The sequence below is a fragment of the Nelumbo nucifera genome, chromosome 8 (assembly GCF_055504915.1).
Source record: "Nelumbo nucifera cultivar China Antique chromosome 8, China Antique-T2T, whole genome shotgun sequence".
Lineage (NCBI taxonomy): Eukaryota > Viridiplantae > Streptophyta > Magnoliopsida > Proteales > Nelumbonaceae > Nelumbo > Nelumbo nucifera.
Window position 1 is genome coordinate 16042566 of NC_142656.1, and position 18925 is coordinate 16061490.

General features: G+C 40.9%; 1 protein-coding gene across 5 annotated transcripts in view; it reads left to right on the forward strand.

Moving 5' to 3' along the window:
• LOC104592507 (uncharacterized) overlaps window positions 1-18701 on the forward strand; it is a 71007-nt gene extending 52306 nt beyond the window's left edge. For all 5 annotated transcript variants that reach the window (XM_010251914.3, XM_088893131.1, XM_010251915.3 and 2 more), the window contains 3 exons: window positions 16260-16380; window positions 16716-16775; window positions 16875-18701. In XM_010251914.3, coding sequence (XP_010250216.1) covers window positions 16260-16380; window positions 16716-16775; window positions 16875-18341 — 1648 coding nt within the window. In that variant the 3' untranslated portion in view covers window positions 18342-18701. The remainder of the gene's footprint in view (window positions 1-16259; window positions 16381-16715; window positions 16776-16874) is intronic.
• Window positions 18702-18925: the final 224 nt, after the last annotated feature.

The following is an 18925-nucleotide window of genomic DNA, read 5'->3' on the forward strand; positions in this document are numbered from 1 at the left end:
ACTAGTTGTTGATTTCCTGTCAGTAACCGACCCTACCCAATCAGCATCTGTGTATCCTTCCAAGGAAAGTTCTCCCTTTTTCTTATGCAACAACCCTTTACCTGGAGCCCCCTTTAAATAGCGTAGAACTCTAACAATACCTTCCCAATGGGTTGTCCTTCGGTTCTGCATGAATTGGCTCAATAATCCAACACCGAAGGAGGGGATCTTTTGGAGAGGAAGATAGGGAGCTAAGATGGAGTGTGAAGAGGCAGATGAAGACCTCTTGTTTCAGGAGGAAATAAGTCGGAGACAGAAATCCAAATGTAAATGGTTAAAGGAGGGAGATAGAAACACGAGGTTTTTCCATTCTATGGCAAATTGTAGGAGAAGGAAGAATTTCATTTCAAAATTAGAAGTTGAAGGTGCAGTCATTTCCCACCAGTCAGAAATAGTAGAGGCCTTTGTAAATCATTTTAAAGTTATTTTTAGAAGGTTGGTAAATGAGAGGGTTTGGATGGAAGGGCTGGATTTGCCTTCTCTAAGTGGAGTGGACAGGGAGGGATTAGAAAAGAATTTTGATCTAGAGGAGATAAAGGAAGCAGTGTTCTCGATGGATAGGACAAAAGCTCCAGGCCCAGATGGGTTCACAATGGCATTTTATTAGGATATTGGGATATTGTGAAGCAGAATATTGTGCGGGTCTTTGAGGAGTTTCACAGAAGGGTAGTAATTAATCGGGGTCTAAACTCCACTTTTATTGCTTTGATCCCAAAGAAGAAAGAGGCTTTACAACCAAAGGATTTTAGACCTATCAATTTGGTGAATAGTCTGTACAAGATAATTGCAAAAGTGTTGTCTCTAAGGATAAATAAAGTTCTTCCCACCATTATTGCACCCAATCAAGGAGCTTTTGTGAAGTGGAGGCAGATCACTGATCAAATTTTGATTGCAAATAAGAGTCTGGGAAGTTTTAGGAAATCCAAGAAGGGTGTGGTTTGCAAATTAGACTTAGAGAAGGCTTATGACCTAGTTGATTGGTCCTTCTTGGTGGAGGTGATGAGAAGTTTTGGCTTTGGAAATAGATGGTGTAAATGGATTTGGGGTTGTGTTAGGAGCTGCCACTATTCTATCTTGGTGAATGGAACTGTGAGGGATTTCTTTCCTACCTTGAGAGGAATAAGACAAGGAGATCCACTTTCCCCCTTCCTATTCACTCTGATTGCAGATGTTTTAGGGAGACTGATTCATATAGCTGACTTGAGGAATTTAGTAAAAGGATGGAGAGTAGGAAGGGAGCAAGTACCACTTACACACTTACAGTTTGCAGATGACAATTCTGTTCTGTGAAGGTGGGGACATAAATTGGATAGGGAATTTGAAATTGGCAATACAACTATTTGAGCAGATGTCTAATCTCAAAGTGAACTTTGATAAGAGTTGTATGGTGGGAGTGAATTTGGAGGAGAGGGATGTAAGCGAATATGCAGGTTTGTTAGGGTGTGCAATTTCAGATTGGCCTTTGACTTACTTGGGTCTCCCCTTAGGAGATAATCCCATGAAGGACAACTTTTGGAACCCGGTTTTGGAAAGATTTGAGAAAAGGCTTGCTTCCTGGAGGAAAAGTTATCTCTCACTAGGGGGGAGAATCACTTTGATTAGGTCTACCCTAGTTAACCTTCTTGTTTACTTTCTATTGGTGTAAGATTCCCACAAAGGTCTCAAATAGGGTGGAAAAGTTAATAAGGGATTTCTTGTGGGAACCAGGAGAGGAGAAGAAAGATCATAGGGTGAGTTGGGAGGTGGTAACTAGAAGTAAGAAGCTAGGAGGGCTTGGGATTGGGAATATTAGGAAAAGAAATATGGCATTGTTGGGAAAATGGTTGTGGAGGTTTCCAATGGAAAGAGATAAATTATGGACGAAGATAGTGGCTAGCATACATGGGCTAGAAGACAATGATTGGGATCTAGGAATCTTGGCAAGGGCTACAGCTGCTTCCCCTTGAGCCATTCATGATTTACTTCCAGTTTTCTCCCCTTGGATAAGGTATGATTTGAACTCTGATAATCTTATAAAATTTTGGGAGCAGCCTTGGATTGGGGATTCATTCCTGATGGACCAATTTCCCTCCTTGTATGCTTTGTCAAATTTGAAAAATGAACCCATTTCTTCTTTCTTAGTTCCTTCTGAATCTACTTCCAGCTTTGGGTGGAATCTAGGGTTGAGAAGAACAATCAGGGATACAAACATGGGTTGTATTTCGTCTTTGCTAGCCATCATTGAAAATGTTTTCCTGGACCCGAGTAAGGATGACTCCAATATTTGGACCCCCTCCTCCTCTGGTTCCTTTTCTTGTGCATCGTTTTTTGGGACTTTGGCCCAACCTTCTGCTCCCTTTGGGTTGTCCTTCCCTGTTAAAGAGATTTGAAGCAAACCCATTCCTCCTCGGGTTGGTAGTTTTTGTTGGGAAACTTTCCTGGAAAGAATAAACACAAATGACTTGCTTCAAAGAAAGAGGCCCAATTTCTGTTTACTTCCCAATAGGTATATTCTTTGCAAAGCTGATGGGGAAACGGGTTACCACCTTATGGTTACTTGTCTGGTTACTAAAACTGTTTGGGAGTGGGTTTTCTCCCTTTTTGGATATACTTGGAATCCCCCTGTGAGTGTGCAAAGCTTGTTCCTCTCCTTCGTTCTCAAGATGGCCTAAGAAAAGAGGGAAGGTCATGTGGAGAAGCATTAGGGCGGCAGTGTGTTGGTCCATATAGGAAGAGAGAAACTCACGAATTTTTTCAGACAAGGAAAGAACCATGAAAAACTTAATTGAATTGATACACTTAAGGGTCGCTCACTGGCTGAAATCTATGGAGCTATTCTCAGATTTTTCCATGGCTGACATATTGAGAAAGTGGAAAGAAATAGCTACCTCTGCCCAATGTAAGAGGACCTCTAGACCTTCTTGGTCCCCCCTCCTTTTGGATTCATAAAACTGAATTTTGATGGTAGTAGCTTAAGGAATCCTGGGCCTTCTGGGATTGGGGGAGTGTTCAGGAATGAGGCTGGGATTATTAATGCTATTTTCTCAGGCTCAATTGGAGAGGGTGACTCTCTTAGGGCTGAGATTCTAGCAGTTTTGGAAGGAAGCCAAAGAGCAAGAGAAGTAAACATTTGATGCTTGGTTATTGAAGGGGACTCGGAGGTGGTGATTAGGTGGTTGAAGGAAGACAACAATGGTTTGTGGAGCTACAACAATGAAAAGAAAAAAATTAAATAGCTGAGTAGGGATATTGAGGTGAAGTACAGTTGGGTGAAGAGAAGCGCTAACTTAATGGCTGATGGTTAGCCAAGCAAGGGGTGCTTAAGGAATCTATGTTTTGGGCTAATTTTTAGATTTCTTCTTTGTTCCTTGTTGTGGGGGAGTTAAGATAGTTTACCTCCCCTTTCTTGTACTTAAAGTTTTACAAATTTTATTATTTAATAAAGCATTTTGTTACTGATAAAAAAAAAGTTAGGTCTTGTAATGGTTAAATAAATCAATTTTCCAACTACTCTCTTGTACTGTCCAGGATCATCTAGGGGCTCCCCCTCACTATCAAACATCTTCACATTCAAATCTATAGGGGTATCCACTGGCTTTGCCCTTAAAAGACCAGTTTCTTCCAATAGGTCAAGCACATACTTCCTTTGTGAGAGAGAGATTCCCAACTTTGATCTTTTTACTTCTATGCCCAAAAAATATTTCAAGTGCCCCAAGTCCTTAGTCTGGAACTAGTTCTGTAAAAACCGTTTGAGCTTTTCAATGCCATGCTCATCATTTCTTGTGATAATGATGTCATCAACATAGACCGCTAACACAATCTTCCCAGAGGTAGTGTCTCTACTGAACACTGAATGATCAACCCTACATTGTGTCATCCCAAACTGTTGTACTACACTACTGAAGGTTGCTCCATATACACCTCCTCCTCTAGGTCACTATGAAGAAATGCATTTTTAATATCCAACTGGAAAAACGACCAATCAAAGTGTGCAGCCAGGGAAATAAGCACCCGAACCGAACCCATTTTAGCTACAGGTGAAAAGTTATCAGTATAATCAACACCATAGGTCTGTGTATACCCTTTGGCTATTAAGCGTGCTTTATATCTCTCCACTACCATCGGCAAAATGCTTAGCAGTGTAAACCCAACGACAATCAATTGCTTTCTTTCCTAGAGGCAAAGAAGTGAGGTCCTAAGTATGATTAGATTGAAGAGTATGAAATTCCTCATCCATTGCCCTTTTCCATTCTAGAGAGAGAAGTGCATCTTGAAGAGATCTAGGAACAAACACAGACGATAAAAGGGATTGTTAAAGTGTGTCGAATAGGGGTAGTTTAGTCTTCTTATGCTTGTTAAGTAGCTTGCTTATGTGGCAGTGTTATTAGAGTCACTCTACCCCACACTTAAGTAAGGGCATTTTTGTCTTTGTAAAGATCATTAGAATCTAATGAAGATTAAGGGGGTCAATTGTAGGGGGAATCCAACAAATTTCGACAGACCCTTATTTTCTTTCTTCTTCTTCTCTTCTTCTTCCTCTTCTCCTTCCTTCTCTTCCCGGTTTGGACTACTGTAGCAGCATTCGAAACATGGTATTAGAGCCATGCTCCTGACCTACTTCAGTTGGTAAAGTACCTCAGCAGTGTTCGTGACTCTCCTCCTTCGTTTCTAGTCAGTCTATGGAGAGAACTGGTTCGCCCTAGGTCTGAAACATCACAGGTCGTCTCTCTCTGCTGCGCATAACCTTCTTCATCAAGAAAAGTGACTTCAGAAGTGAATGGTTGGTTGATATTCTCAAAGGAAGGTCGGTTATCTCTTCTTCTTGTGTTACTGATATTTCTGGGTAGAAACCCTACAAGAAGCTACTAGTATCGATTAGAACCTAGAGAACTAGGTTCATTGTTGCCCTAGAAAGGGTTGTGTGTGCAGTAGCCGAATGGTGTAGGGGCTGCTGTGAGCTATTGAGTGGTGTTAGGGCTGCTGTGAGTGGTCGAGTGGTGTAAGGTGTAATGCTGTGACCTAGTCAAGTTTTTTTTGTGGTGTGTAGTGCCCTCTTAAAACTGTTAAACTAGTCTGAACTGGGTGTAACCGGTTTAACTATGTTGTGGTACTTATGTTGCACAATCCCTATTGAGTGGATGTAAGAGGGCTTACATGTGATTAGTGAGTGTTAAATGATGCCTATGTGGTCAGTGGTGTTGTGAAATCAGCAGTAGTGTGAATAAGAACAAGGCGTGTGTATCCACTGTTGTGTTTAGGAGTTGCTATAGGTGCTGGAATATCAATTTTTTGGATAACAACAGTCAGCTTGTTGCTGAGAATTCAGGTTAGAGGCAACTGTGAAAGAGTTCAATGGCAGCAATAGGAGATGGGTATAATGATCAGAAACCTAGTATGGTGGTTTCCTCTGACTACCTAGGTGTACAGATGACCTCAATTAAACTGAATGGGGAGAACTATGTTCCATGGGCTAAATCTGTGGAAGTTTTTCTCAAGGCAAAGAGAAAAGTGAAGCACATAAAAGATGAGAAACCATCGGCTGACTCCCCAGGGTTTGATGATTGGGAACAAGAAGATGCTCAAATCATGACTTGGCTATGGAACAATATGGAACCCAAAATCAGTGCCAACTCTTGTTGTATTATCTTGTCTGGAATTCAACTTTATCAGGAGTACTTTGATTTGCAACAAGGAAACAAAACGCTAGAAGAGTACTATGCCTGCATGAAGAATACAAGGAATGAACTCAATGTCTGTCATCCCCTCACTCCAGATATTAAAGTTCAGCAACAACAAAGGGAACAACTAGATGTTACAAGATTCTTGGTGGGGCTGAAATCAGAGTATGAACCAGTTAGAGCCCAAATATTAGGGAGCTCCACCCTTCCTACACTTGAGGAAGTATTCTCACGGCTTTGCAGAATTTCTTTGGGACAGACAGAGAATCCCACACAGTCTGATAGATCAGCACTTGTGACAGCTAGAGGAGGTGGACATAGTACAAGAGGGGGAGGACATGCCTCCTGAGGTGGCCGTGGTAGTTCCATTATTGGTCGGGGTGGTCGTGACTCAGGGGGAGGCTGTGGCAGAGGGAAGAATAACTCTGCAAGGAAGTGTACTCATTGTGGTAGGGAAGGGCACACAGTGAATTTCTGTTATGACCTACATGGCCCTCCCTCCAAATGGGCTAATCATGCTGTAGCAGGTGAGGTTGACATCAGTGACAATAAACAGGCAGACCGTACTCCTCTCCCATCTACATCTACCTCTAGGAGGAAGATGGTGAGTGTACCGCGTGATGAGTATGAACGGTTCCTTCAAACTACTTCACAACACACCACTGCCACACTTGCCCATTCAGGTATTGCTTGCATGTCATCTAAAACCTCTCCCTGGATTATTGACTCTGGAGCCTCGGATCATATGACTGGGACTCCAGGTGTGTTCTCTTCTCTTTCTGAAACCTCCACATCACAAACTGTTACACTTGCCAATGGGTCCTCATCTCCCATCTATGGTGTTGGTATTGTTGACATGGCTTCTGTGCCCTTATCATCTGTTTTATATGTACCTAAGTTTCCATTCAATCTTATGTCTGTTAGTAAAATAACCAAAGCTCTTAACTGTTCTGTTACCTTCTTTCCTTCCACTTGTGTTTTCCAGGATCTCAAGACGGGGAAGAAGATTGGTGGGGGGCATGAAGCTGGTGGATTGTATTACTTTGACGGTGGTGGATCTTCAATTGCTCTTCAGACTTCACTTACTCCTCTACAATGGCATTGCCGACTGGGACATCCATCTCTCAAGATGTTGGTTCTGTCATTGAGTCAGTTGTCAGTTTTGCAATGTGAGTCATGTTAGTTTGGTAAACATCGTCGTGTGTCCTTCAGTCCAAGAGTTGAGAGTCGTATGTTGAGTCATTTTTCTTTGGTTCATTCAGATGTTTGGGGTCCAATCAAAATAGAGTCTTATAATGGGTACAAGTATTTTGTCTCCTTTATTGATGATTGTTCAAGAATGACATGGATTTATTTAATGAAAGAAAGAAGTGAATCATTTTCCATTTTTCAAAAATTCCATGCTGAAATACGCACACAATTTGGTGTTCCAATCAAAGTTCTCCGTTCAGATAATGGTCGTGAATACTTTTACTTCATTTCAACAGTATTTAGAGCAGCATGGCATTATTCATCAGACCTCATGTGCATTCACCCCTCAACAAAATGGGGTAGCTGAACGGAAGAATCATCAGCTTCTTGAAGCTGCTCGGTCTATGCTTCATCACATGAATGTTCCTAAACAGTTTTGGAGTGATGCTGTACTCACTGCATGTTTTCTCATTAATTGGATGCCCTCTTTTATTCTTCATGGTCGGTCCCCCTTCTCTATCTTGTTTCCCACTTTACCTCCATTTCCATTAACTCCTCGTGTCTTTGGCTGTGTGTGCTTTGTCCACAATCTGAGTCCTGGAATAAACAAACTAGATGCACGCTCAATTAAATGTGTCTTCCTTGGCTACTCTCGGACTCAAAAAGGGTACAAGTGTTATAATCCCATTACCCGAAAGTGCTATATCTGCCCTGATGTCACCTTTTTTGAGTCTATATCCTTCTTCTCTAGTCCTGATGCATCCTTGTCTTCACTCTCACTTCCTCTTCCTCTTCCTGTTAGTGATCTAGTTTCAGATGTTGTTGTGGAAGTAGACTCATCACCTCATCTAGTGCAGGTAACCACTGAACGACCACCGATCCGACAAGTTTATACACGTCGAACGACACCGGCCCCTCCTCCAGCTTCTACCTCATCTACGGATCCTCTCATGGCTCCTATTGCTGAACCTTCAGACCTTGACCTATCCATTGCCTTACGGAAAGGTAAACGCAGTTCTACTCTCCATCCCATTTCCAATTTTGTTTCATTATCTCATCTTTCCACCTCACATCGCCAGTTTGTTTTACTTTTGTCCTCTATTTCCATACCTAACAATGTTCAAGAAGCTCTTAGTTCACCTGGATGGCGGCAGGCAATGGAGGAGGAACTCTCTGCTCTTCAACATACTCAAACGTGGGAACTTACTACTCTCCCACCTGGTAAGCATGCTGTGGGCTGTAAATGGGTGTATACTGTGAAATACTTGCCAGATGGTAGTGTGGAGCGTCTGAAGACCAGACTTGTTACTAAAGGTTACTCACAGTTGTATGGAGTGGACTACATGGAGACATTCTCTCCGGTGGCTAAGATTGGTTCTGTTCATGTACTAATCTCCCTGGCAGTTATGTATGATTGGCCTCTCTTTCAGCTTGACATAAAGAATGCCTTCCTCCATGGTGATCTGGTGGATGAGGTATATATGGAGCAACCACCTGGGTTTGTTGCTCAGGGGGAGGATGGTAAGGTGTGCAAACTGAAGAAGGCAATTTATGGGTTGAAGCAATCTCCACGTGCTTGGTTTGGGAAGTTCAGTGAAGTGGTGAAGAGTTTTGGAATGAAGCAATGCCAGGTTGATCACTCAGTGTTCAGCTATGACTCAGAAGCTAGGAATATTTTATTAGTGGTCTATGTGGATGATATTGTCATTACTGGTAGTGATAAATTGAGGATTGGCAAACTAAAGGTATTTCTGCAAAATCATTTTCAAACAAAAGACCTTGGAACATTAAAGTATTTCTTGGGAAAAGAAGTTGCCAGGTCAAAACAAGGTGTAAATCTGTGCCAGAGGAAATATGTTCTTGATCTATTGGAAGAAACAGGACTGTTAGGTGCAAAACCGGCTGAGACCCCTATGGAACCAAATGTTAAGTTGAGTAGTGATACAGGAGAAGTATTTGAAGATCCTAGAAGGTATAGACGACTAGTGGGAAAGCTGAACTATCTGACTATCACGACACCTGACATCTCCTTTGCAGTCAGTGTGGTGAGCCAATTCATGCAGAACCCTCGTATACCTCACTGGGATGCAGTCCTTAGAATTATGAGGTATCTGAAAGGAGCTCCAGGCCGTGGGCTATCGTATAGATTAGGAGGAAAACTTGAAGTAGTTGAGTATACAGATGCAGACTTGGGCAGGCTCAGTGAATGACAGAAGATCTACTACAGGCTATTGCACATTTCTTGGAGGAAATCTTGTGACATGGAAGAGTAAAAAGCAGGCGGTTGTGGCCAGAAGCAGTGTTGAAGCCGAGTATAGGGCCATGGTGCACACTACCTGTGAATTAGTGTGGTTGAGGAATCTCCTACAAGAAATTGGATTTCACATGGATAAACCTATGAGATTGTACTGTGACAACCAAGCTGCACTCCATATCTCATCCAACCCTGTCTTTCATGAGAGAACAAAGCACATAGAGGTTGATTGCCACTTTGTGAGGGAGAAAGTCCTTGCTGGAGAGATAAATACAGAACATGTGGGCTCTAATGACCAGTGGGCAGATTTGTTTACAAAAGCTCTAAGCTTAGGGAAAGTGAACTATCTATGTAACAAGCTGGGATTATATGACATATGTTCTCCAGCTTGAGGGGGAGTGTTAAAGTGTACCGAATAGGGGTAGTTTAGTCTTCTTATGCTTGTTAAGTAGCTTGCTTATGTGGCAGTGTTATTAGAGTCACTCTGCCCCACACTTAAGTAAGGGCATTTTTGTCTTTGTAAAGATCATTAGAATCTAATGAAGATTAAGGGGGTCGACTGTAGGGGGAATCCAACAGATTTCGACAGACCCTTATTTTCTTTCTTCTTCTTCTCTTCTTCTTCCTCTTCTCCTTCCTTCTCTTCCTGGTTCGGACTACTGTAGCAGCATTCGAAACAGGGATAGAAAATTCTAATAGGATGGAGGTAAATGGGCAAATGAAACATAACGAGATATAGGATGTTCAGTACAAGCACGTTACCTTTGCGAAGTGCAATGAGAAGATCAAAATGAGATGGATCCGTTGACGGAGGAGCCCTGATGGTGGAGATAGAGCTGGAGAAGGCTGAAACCCAATACTACGAGGGCCGTGAGCATACACTCAATGGATCGGTGGTCGCATTGACTCTTGAGCAGCAAGAGTAGGCACAAACACCTCCTCCATTGGTAAGGGAAGAGGTGGGGATAGAATATCATGAGAAGTAGGTTTAGTTAAGGAAAAGAAAGGAACATTTTCAAAGAAAGTCACATCAGGAATAACAAAGGAGTGCCGAAGGGAAGGACTGTAGCACTTATATCCTTTCTAGGTTTGAGAGTACCCTAGAAAGACACATTTAAGAGCACGAGCGTCCAACTTATCCAACACCTGCCCCAAGCGATGGACAAAACAAACGCAACCAAAGACACGCGGAGGCAAAGGAAATAGAGATTGAGAAGGAAAGGCAATAGAAAAAGGAGAGGAGCCACTTAACACGGAAGATGGCATACGATTAATGAGAAAGCAAGAAGTAAGAATAGCATCACTCCAATATTTTTTTGGAACTGACATTTGAATCAAAAGTGCTTGAGCAGTGTTAAGTAAATGTCTATTCTTCCGCTCAGCTACTCCATTTTGTTGTGGAGTAGAGGAGCAGGATGATTGATGTATTATGCCATGAGATTCAAAGAACATACAAAATGGGCGTTGAAAATATTTTTTTGCATTGTTAGACCAAAAGTATTTAATGGAGATACCAAATTGATTCTTAATTTCAACATAAAAGGAGAGAAATATATCAAACACCTCAGTACGAGATTTCATTAAATAAATCCAAGTCATTCTTGAAAAATCATCAACAAAGGAAATAAAATATTTAAAACCATTGTAAGATTCAACTGGACAAGGATCCCAAACATCTGAATGAACAAGTTCAAAAAGACTCGAGACTCTAGTAGGTTTCCTTGGAACAAAAGAGACATAATGATGTTTACTAAGCTGACAAGCTTTACACTGTAACTCACGAATAGACACAACCTCTGGAACAAGACTCTTGAGAGTTGGAAGAGAAGGGTGACCCATCCGATAGTGCCACTGCAATGGTGTAACAGAGGAATGAAGAGTTGTTTGTGACCCACCACCATCAAGATAATACAATCCTCCAGCTTCATGCCCGCCACCAATCGTCTTCCCCGTCTTGAGATCCTGAAAAATGCAATAGGACGAAAAGAATGAGATGGAGCAATTCAAAGATTTTGTCAACTTACTAACAAACATAAGACTAAAGGGAAATTTAGGAACATATAGGACTGGCGGTAAAGTAAAATCAGAATGTAAAGAAACATCACCAGTACTAGAAACACGGGATGTAGTACCATCAGCCAGAGTAACCGGTTGGGTGGTAAAGGGAGGGGATAAAGATGCAAAGAGGTCTGAGGAACCCAGTCATGTGATCTGAGGCCCTAGAATCAATAATCCATGGTTTAAAGGAAGAAACAAGACATGTTGTACCTAACTTTGCAAGAGTTGCAGTATTACCGAAAGAAGAAGACAGACGAAGTTTTTCATACTCTTCTCAGGTGATGGAAACCATTTCCTTCTCCTTCCCAGTACCTAAAGTAGTGGAGTCATCTCTCGTAGTACCACTATCTCCTTCTACAGTAGCATGATTGGCCCAAGTAGAAGGTGGGCCATGCAGATCAGAACAGTAGTTCACAGTGTGTCCTTCCCGTCCACAATAGCTGTATTCTTTGATCATTCCTTGACTAGCAATATTGACACCACGACCTCTAAAATTCCCATCTCTACCACCATTGTGACCTCCTCTCACATCATAGTTACCACCTTTGGGAGAGCTACTTCTACCACGTGAGCCACCTCTACCACCTCTGGTTGCGGCTAGGGCTGACTTCTCTAATACTGGAGAGCTATCTGTATGTGGACTCGAAACCCTTCTTACTCTAGAGAAGACTTATGATAGTATAGGTATGTCACTGCTACCTAAAATCTGGGCTCGCACTAGTTCAAATTCAGACCTCAATCCGGAAAGAAAACGTGCCACATCCAATTGATCTCTCCGTTGTTTTTGCACTTTGAGATCAATCGAAAGAGGCTTATACGAATCCAATTCATTCCGCAAACTCTTCAAGCAAGCATAGTACTCTTCCACATTCCTATCACCTTGCTGTAATTGAAAATACTCCTGATACAATTGATAGATTCTAGTTACATTGTCTTGTCCAGAATACAACTGCTTAGCATTTTCCCAAATTTCTTTCGCAGTGTCAAAGAACATCAGGTTCACACTGATATGAGGTTCCATACTGTACCAAAGACATGTCATAATATGTGCACTCTCCCGGATCCAATCATCATACCCTGCTGCTCCTGGGTCTGGTTTGTTTTCTTTAATATATTTTAACTTTTCTCTTGCTGTCAAATTTACCTCCATCGACTTTGCCCATGGTATGTAGTTGGTACCATTAAGTTTTACCGACGTCATTTGTACAGCCAGAGGTAGCCATCAGTTACTTCTGCAACACTCCCTAGACGAACACCTTCCCGACTCAACAACAGCATTCAACCGAGTTAACTATTGTTTTTGAAACTTCAACAGCATAGCCGCAACCCCTAAACCTGGAATATCAGCATAAAAACTACTTCTACGAGTCAATCAACTTCCCGATTCCTAGAAATAACCCACCAAACACATCAACCACAGCCAACAATCAGCCGAACTTCACATTCACAGTCCCTCTTCTAACTGCTGAGTCGAGGGAGTCTGTCTAAACCACCATCAAACAGTCGACCAATGATGCAGGTTGAGGCATAGAAGCCTCTTAACCTTCTGGGCGATCAGTCCTTTTAGGTTCTTCCCCTTCCTTTCTTCTCGTATTGGTATAAAAACTCAGCCGGACCAGTTGCAGGTGTCCTTCATTGATGCAGTTAGGAAACTCGATCAACCAGGCTCTGATACCATGTTATCAGGCCTGTATTTAATTAAATAAATAAAAGAAGGCTTCTGGTATGAGCCTAGAAGGAGAAGAGATGGAGAAGAAGAAGAGGAGAAGAAAGGTCGAACAGAATAGGGCTACACAGTTTCTATGGAAGAAGAGAACTGCCACCCAGAATGTTTAATTCATAATAAAAGGTAAAATTACACTATTACCCCTGTATACAAATGCTTGAAAATAGAGACAAAAAAACACTGATTTAAAGAAGGGAAAAGACTAAAATAACCCTAAAACAAAGCTGTATTTTAACAAAGACAATCAGCCATTTTGTTTGCTGACCTACAAACCCAATTTCATCTTATATTTAGGTTTCTTGTTAACCATTTGACTTTATTTATGAGTTCTCTGAAGCACCAGACAAGCAAGTCCAGGTCCATCAATCAAGCCACAACCACCTTAGAGTCACCTTCAATTATTAGATTTTCCACACCAAGTTGACTTGCTAGTTGAATCCCTTCTATGGCTGCTAATAATTCAGCCCTGGTAGAATCTCCACTTTCCACTAGACCTGAGAAAAAAGCTATAGTATTACTATCCCTGTCTCTCATCACCCCTCCAATACCAGATGGTCCAGGGTTACCTTGACTACTGCCATCAAAATTAAGTTTTAGAACCCCATCAGGAGGATGAACCCATTAAGTTTTCCAACCAACACGCCCACAAGTCATCAAAGGTGAAAGATTGGAACAAGATGGTAGTCTTCAACCAATGCATTACTCTTGTCAAAATGCAATCCTTGACTTCTAGAAACCTGCTTTCCTTATTTTGGAAGATCCTGGAATTTCTTTCCTTCCAGATTGTCTACAAAGAATCTGCCCTAATACATTTCTACATTACTTTCCCTCTTTTAGAGGGCCACACAAAAGCTGAGGACTCAAACAACAGCCTTACTTCTTTGGCTGAACCCACTTGCACCCAAAAAGAGCAAAAATCCAATTCCAAATAGAGGTAGCAAAAGGATTCATTAAACAAAAAATAGTAGTAGAAAAGGGCACGAAATTAGCAAGTGGTAGCAATCCTCACCATTTGAGTGATTTTTTCACAGCGGTTTGTTTGGGATCTCAGTCTCCCAAAAGGGGCATTTGTAACCTGTTGCATTGTTGGGGTTCAGGTCTATTTCAGTAAGAGCAATAAATTATCCTAGGTATGCATGTATAACATTATGTGGGGCACTTGGAAGGAAATGGACTTTTTGATGGGAAAAATTTAGTACTCTATCTCAGTTGTCAATATGGTCAAGCTGAAAGTTTCCCATTGGTTCTCTCTACATTTTTTTCAATAATCAATTCTCCATATGTTCAACAATATAGACTCTAGTTCAACTTTTAGAGTTAGGGACCAATTTGAGGATGAAATTTACGAGGTCTAAGTTACCTTTTGATACTAATTAGAATAATGCTAGTTTTGACGGGTGCTGCATTATTAATTCAAGCCCATCTAGCACTTTGGGAAGGATTTAGAAATTACTTTAGGATCATATAGTGCTCTCTAGCCCAATTTGTATTGGAGATTCACACATAGCCATGGGCTGGTGGACTCAGGTTGCCCCATTTGATTGGTTATGATAGGATGTGATAGAAGGTAATTCATCTAATGTCATCTGGTGGATTCCATCATTTGAGCCATGAGGTTTGCGTCTTGGATTTATGGTGTAACATCTTATTACAATTGGTGCTAAGGTTGGCCAACTCTCTAAAGCAGCAACTTCCCAACAGCTGTTTCTAGAGATGCATATCAGATCAAGTTCATGTAGTAACTTTTATCAAGAGCTTTTCATAAGGTGAAAAATCTTTATCAAGTTATTCCATCGTATGTTTTGTATTTGAGCCCCCTACAAATTCTTTTATTACATTCTTTGTGGAAAATAGAAAGAGGAAAATGAAAAGATGATTAAGTAATACAAGTTGGTGAAGATGATTAAGCTCTTCAGAAAAAGAAAGGTACTACAAGTTGGTTGCCACCCAGCATGAGCAAGCGTACTGTTATCTTCTAGAGGAGCTAGGACATGTTTACTTTTTACATTTCAACTAGGCAACAATAAAGTGACAATTACTTCATAGTATTTTATTTTATTTTATTTTATTTTTTGTATTACATGGTACACATTATAGGGGGACTCAGGGTCAAGGGTGGGGGGACAAAGCAGGGTGCATGTGAGGTCACTGGCCATTCTACAGAAGAGCCTACTGTTCCATGGTTATAATAAGATACCTAATAAAATTGCAAAAATTAAAGCTAGCCCTCAAATTCAATCCGTCATTTGTGACTTCTTTCTTTCTTGATAAGTATTAAGTAGGATTTTAAATGCTATGATGTGTAGATATGGATATGGACACAGCACAGATACAGAAAACAGGGATATGACTCTCCATTTCCTAAAATCCCAACACAGATATGGGTGATGAAAACAAACAGATGGCCTTGTAAGTGTTTAAATTTTCAATTCAACAAAACCTTATCCCCAGTTATACGAGTTTGTCTACATGAATCTTGTTTCACAATTCCACTATCAATGGTCATATCCGTTGTTAGATTGTGGCCCTTCAAATTGTTTCTTACTTTCTCAACCAATTTTCTTTTTGACCAGCCACTACCTCTTCTAGACCCTTAAACTTGCATAAGATCATTTCTTACTGGTGCAGCAGGCAGTGTTCTGTATGACATTCACAAACCATTTTGTCTTCTTTCTCTCATTTGTCCTACTCCTAGATTCCCACAAATACTTAATCTCATTGTTAAATTGTATTCTCAAATGTTTGTCAAATACTACTCCTTGGACATTTACATCCTTGGTGCAAGAAATGGTTAGTCAGATTGAGAGAACCATATTTACAGTGGTGCTTGGTATCGGATATCCCATTAGTGTTGGACATTGACTAGAAAATGAACTATGAATATGAAAGACACAACATACAATGTTATTTTAAGCTTGACCATCTAGCAAAGTAGCACCACATGAATTGCTTCACATTCACATGAAGAGTATACTAATTGTATGACTTCCACAGTTGTTTTTCACTTTATTCTTTGACCTTTTCTAATTGATGATTTGAAATGGCATTTTCTAACTGTTTCGCTAGTAATCTTGCTTCTTAATTTGAGTCACATTTTGTATCCATATGCTTGTTCAGACATGGATTGTGAAATGCAATATGATGACTTCCATGAAGACTTGATGGCTGTATTTACATTTATAGCAGTTGGCATTGTCAATATTTAAACTGAATGTGATAAAACTTGGCCGGACAAGTCCCACAGTATTTTCTTTCATTTTTTCTATTTCTTACTTTGCTTAAGATTAAAGTAGGAAGAGGTAGTTGACTGCTTTGTAATGCAATATTCATGCAGTGGTGAGAAGATGCCAGAGGTCAACTGGTCTGAATCTGTAGAAGTTAAAGGAAAAGTAAGATTAGAGGCTTTTGAAAAATTTATCCAAGAACTTCCTCGTTCACGCAACCGTGGCTTGATGGTAACATTTCATTCTTTTCTTTGAATTACTAGTTTACTATTAACTTGGCGGTATATAAATTACAAGGCATATTTTTGCTGTGCCTGTTCTTGAGAATGGAAAACAGAGTGACCAGAAGGCTTTATAGTGGACTCTTCTCCTAGGCAACACCAATCAATTAATTTATTTCCTAGATCATGTTAACTAGTAACTCCTTAGAGTTAATCCTCATCATCCCCTCTCTCTGCAGTGTAAATGCATTTCATAGTTACAATTAGGAATTAGGAGTGTTGACGCTGAAATATATGCATGATTATTTATGGGTAGTCTTTTTTCTCTTTTCTAATTATTTGCAGGTAATCTCACTTTGCTGGAAAGTTGGGTCTTCCAAAGCTGGACTCAAGGGCATGAAGGAGGTGAGCGAATATAAGGGAAGGAATAGCACCTATATGATATGCTGAATCCGGTTCTGATTTGGTAAGTTGATTCCTTTTCTTTTTCATTCCCATTTACAGGTTGCAAAAGGTTATAAAGAAAGGGCGAGAGTAGGGTTTGCACAACTGTCTCCAGGTATTGATCTTTATGTTTGTCCTCGAAGCGACACCATAATCACGATACTTGCAAAATATGGCTTCTTCAAGGGCATGGCAGCAGTTGAAGATGACCAAGATTCGTTAATTGGCTGCGTTGTTTGGCGAAAAAACCGCATATCTTCAAATTCTGTTTCAAAGAAGTCTGAGAAAAAGAATGCTTCCTTGCCAGAAAAACCTATTAATTCCCCTTCGGACTCTCAGAAAACTGCAGAAGTAACTCAAATAATTTCTCCCACACAACCATCTGAGGGTTCGAAACCTGGTTGTGAAACAGTGCCCTCAGCTACTGAGAGTTCTGGAAACATGGGTAGTAAGAACAGGATCGTCCAGTCTAGCATGGTTCATGTCAAATCTGGTAGTCCAATGTCCACTCCCACCCAAAATAACACTCCCATTTCAGTGGGATCCCAAGCTGCTTCACATGCTGAAGCAAGATCTCCTCAGGGTCCTATGGAACAGTCAATGGAAGTTGAAATTCCCCCCAGGTGTAGCTCAAAACCTGAAAAACCTGATTCAAGTTCAAAACCTCTGAGACATATTCCTCCCATTCCATCTCAAAAAGTGAAACAGATTCCCCTTGCTCCTCCTGATGATGATGATCTTCCTGAATTTGACTTCAGAACCACAAGTGTGGTTTCTCAAACTCCACCCAAGTCTCTCTTGTCCTGTAACAGTGTTAATGTTTTAGATGCCATTCAACTTGTCAAAAAACTGTCTGCAGAAGGAATCAGGAATATTGATGGGTCCATGCTACAAAAACTGCCTGTACAGCCAAAGTCAGTTACCAGCCACCAAGGACCACAAAACCCAGCTTTCCCAGGAATTAAATTGGATACCAACCAAGGATCCCAACCAAAAAGAGTTGGAGATCATGAACCACAGATGCCATTGTTACATCACATAAAGGGAAAGCCGGTTGAGCATAGCAATGAGGTACCAAAACCAGCTAATTTTGCAGCAATTTTCCCACAAAAAAACCTTTGGAATGATGATGATATGCCTGAATGGTGTCCCCCAGATCTAGAGCATGAGAACCGATCACCACCAGTTGCCAGTATTAGACCCTCAATCCCCAATATCCGGTGTTCAGTTCCCAATCCACCATTGGGAAAGGTACCACCAGTTCCACCTCTGCCACTTATCCCTTCAACATCTCAAGTTCTAAATCATCCACTACCACATCTCCAAGGATCAATTGGTGGGTTTCCACATTGTCCCGTAACTATCACAGTGAAGCCAGCACAACCAAGATCTGTTGGATTTAATCAGAGATGTCCAAGTTCTTCATTTGTTCTCAATCCTAACCCCTCTTTGAGACCAGGGTCCAATCCGTTTGATGTGCAACGTTCTACTGGATCTCCTGGTTGGAGAGGTTGGAGGCGGCCTTGACATTTTCTCATGGGGGAAGGGAGGCAGAGTGGTTATCTGAGGGCTAAGCAAAGTCGGATATAAGTGGCGGTCTTAGGCCAACAGGTATTCTAGATCATTAACTTGTAGAAACAGTGATCCCCAATATACATGAGATTTTCAAGAGGATGAAGTGTTTTATGTGGAAATCTCACTCTGTACATAAAGGCATCAAGTTGACTAAAACTCGTGAGATTTAAGGGTTATTTGTCTTTTATTTTGCAAGGTTGGCTTGATCTATGCGTTAAATTTTCATACGCTATGTTCATTATGTGCCTGTTTTTTTTTGATGTAAAACACCCTTTTCATGCCATGATATATCTAGAATTTTTTATTGTGTAACCAATGGATTTAGGACTGAAGCGACAATTTCCTTGTAAGTTGTAACCTTCCCACACTCTGTACATGAATTAGCTCTCCAGAGTCTTTCTGTGCCAAGTACCCTAAAAGAAATGTTCAGTGTCTTGATGCTCCATGAATACAGCTTATGAAGCACATGCAAACAGAGATGCATGCATTCGGTTACACTTCATGACCTACTGTAGTGCTTTTGTATCTATTTCCTT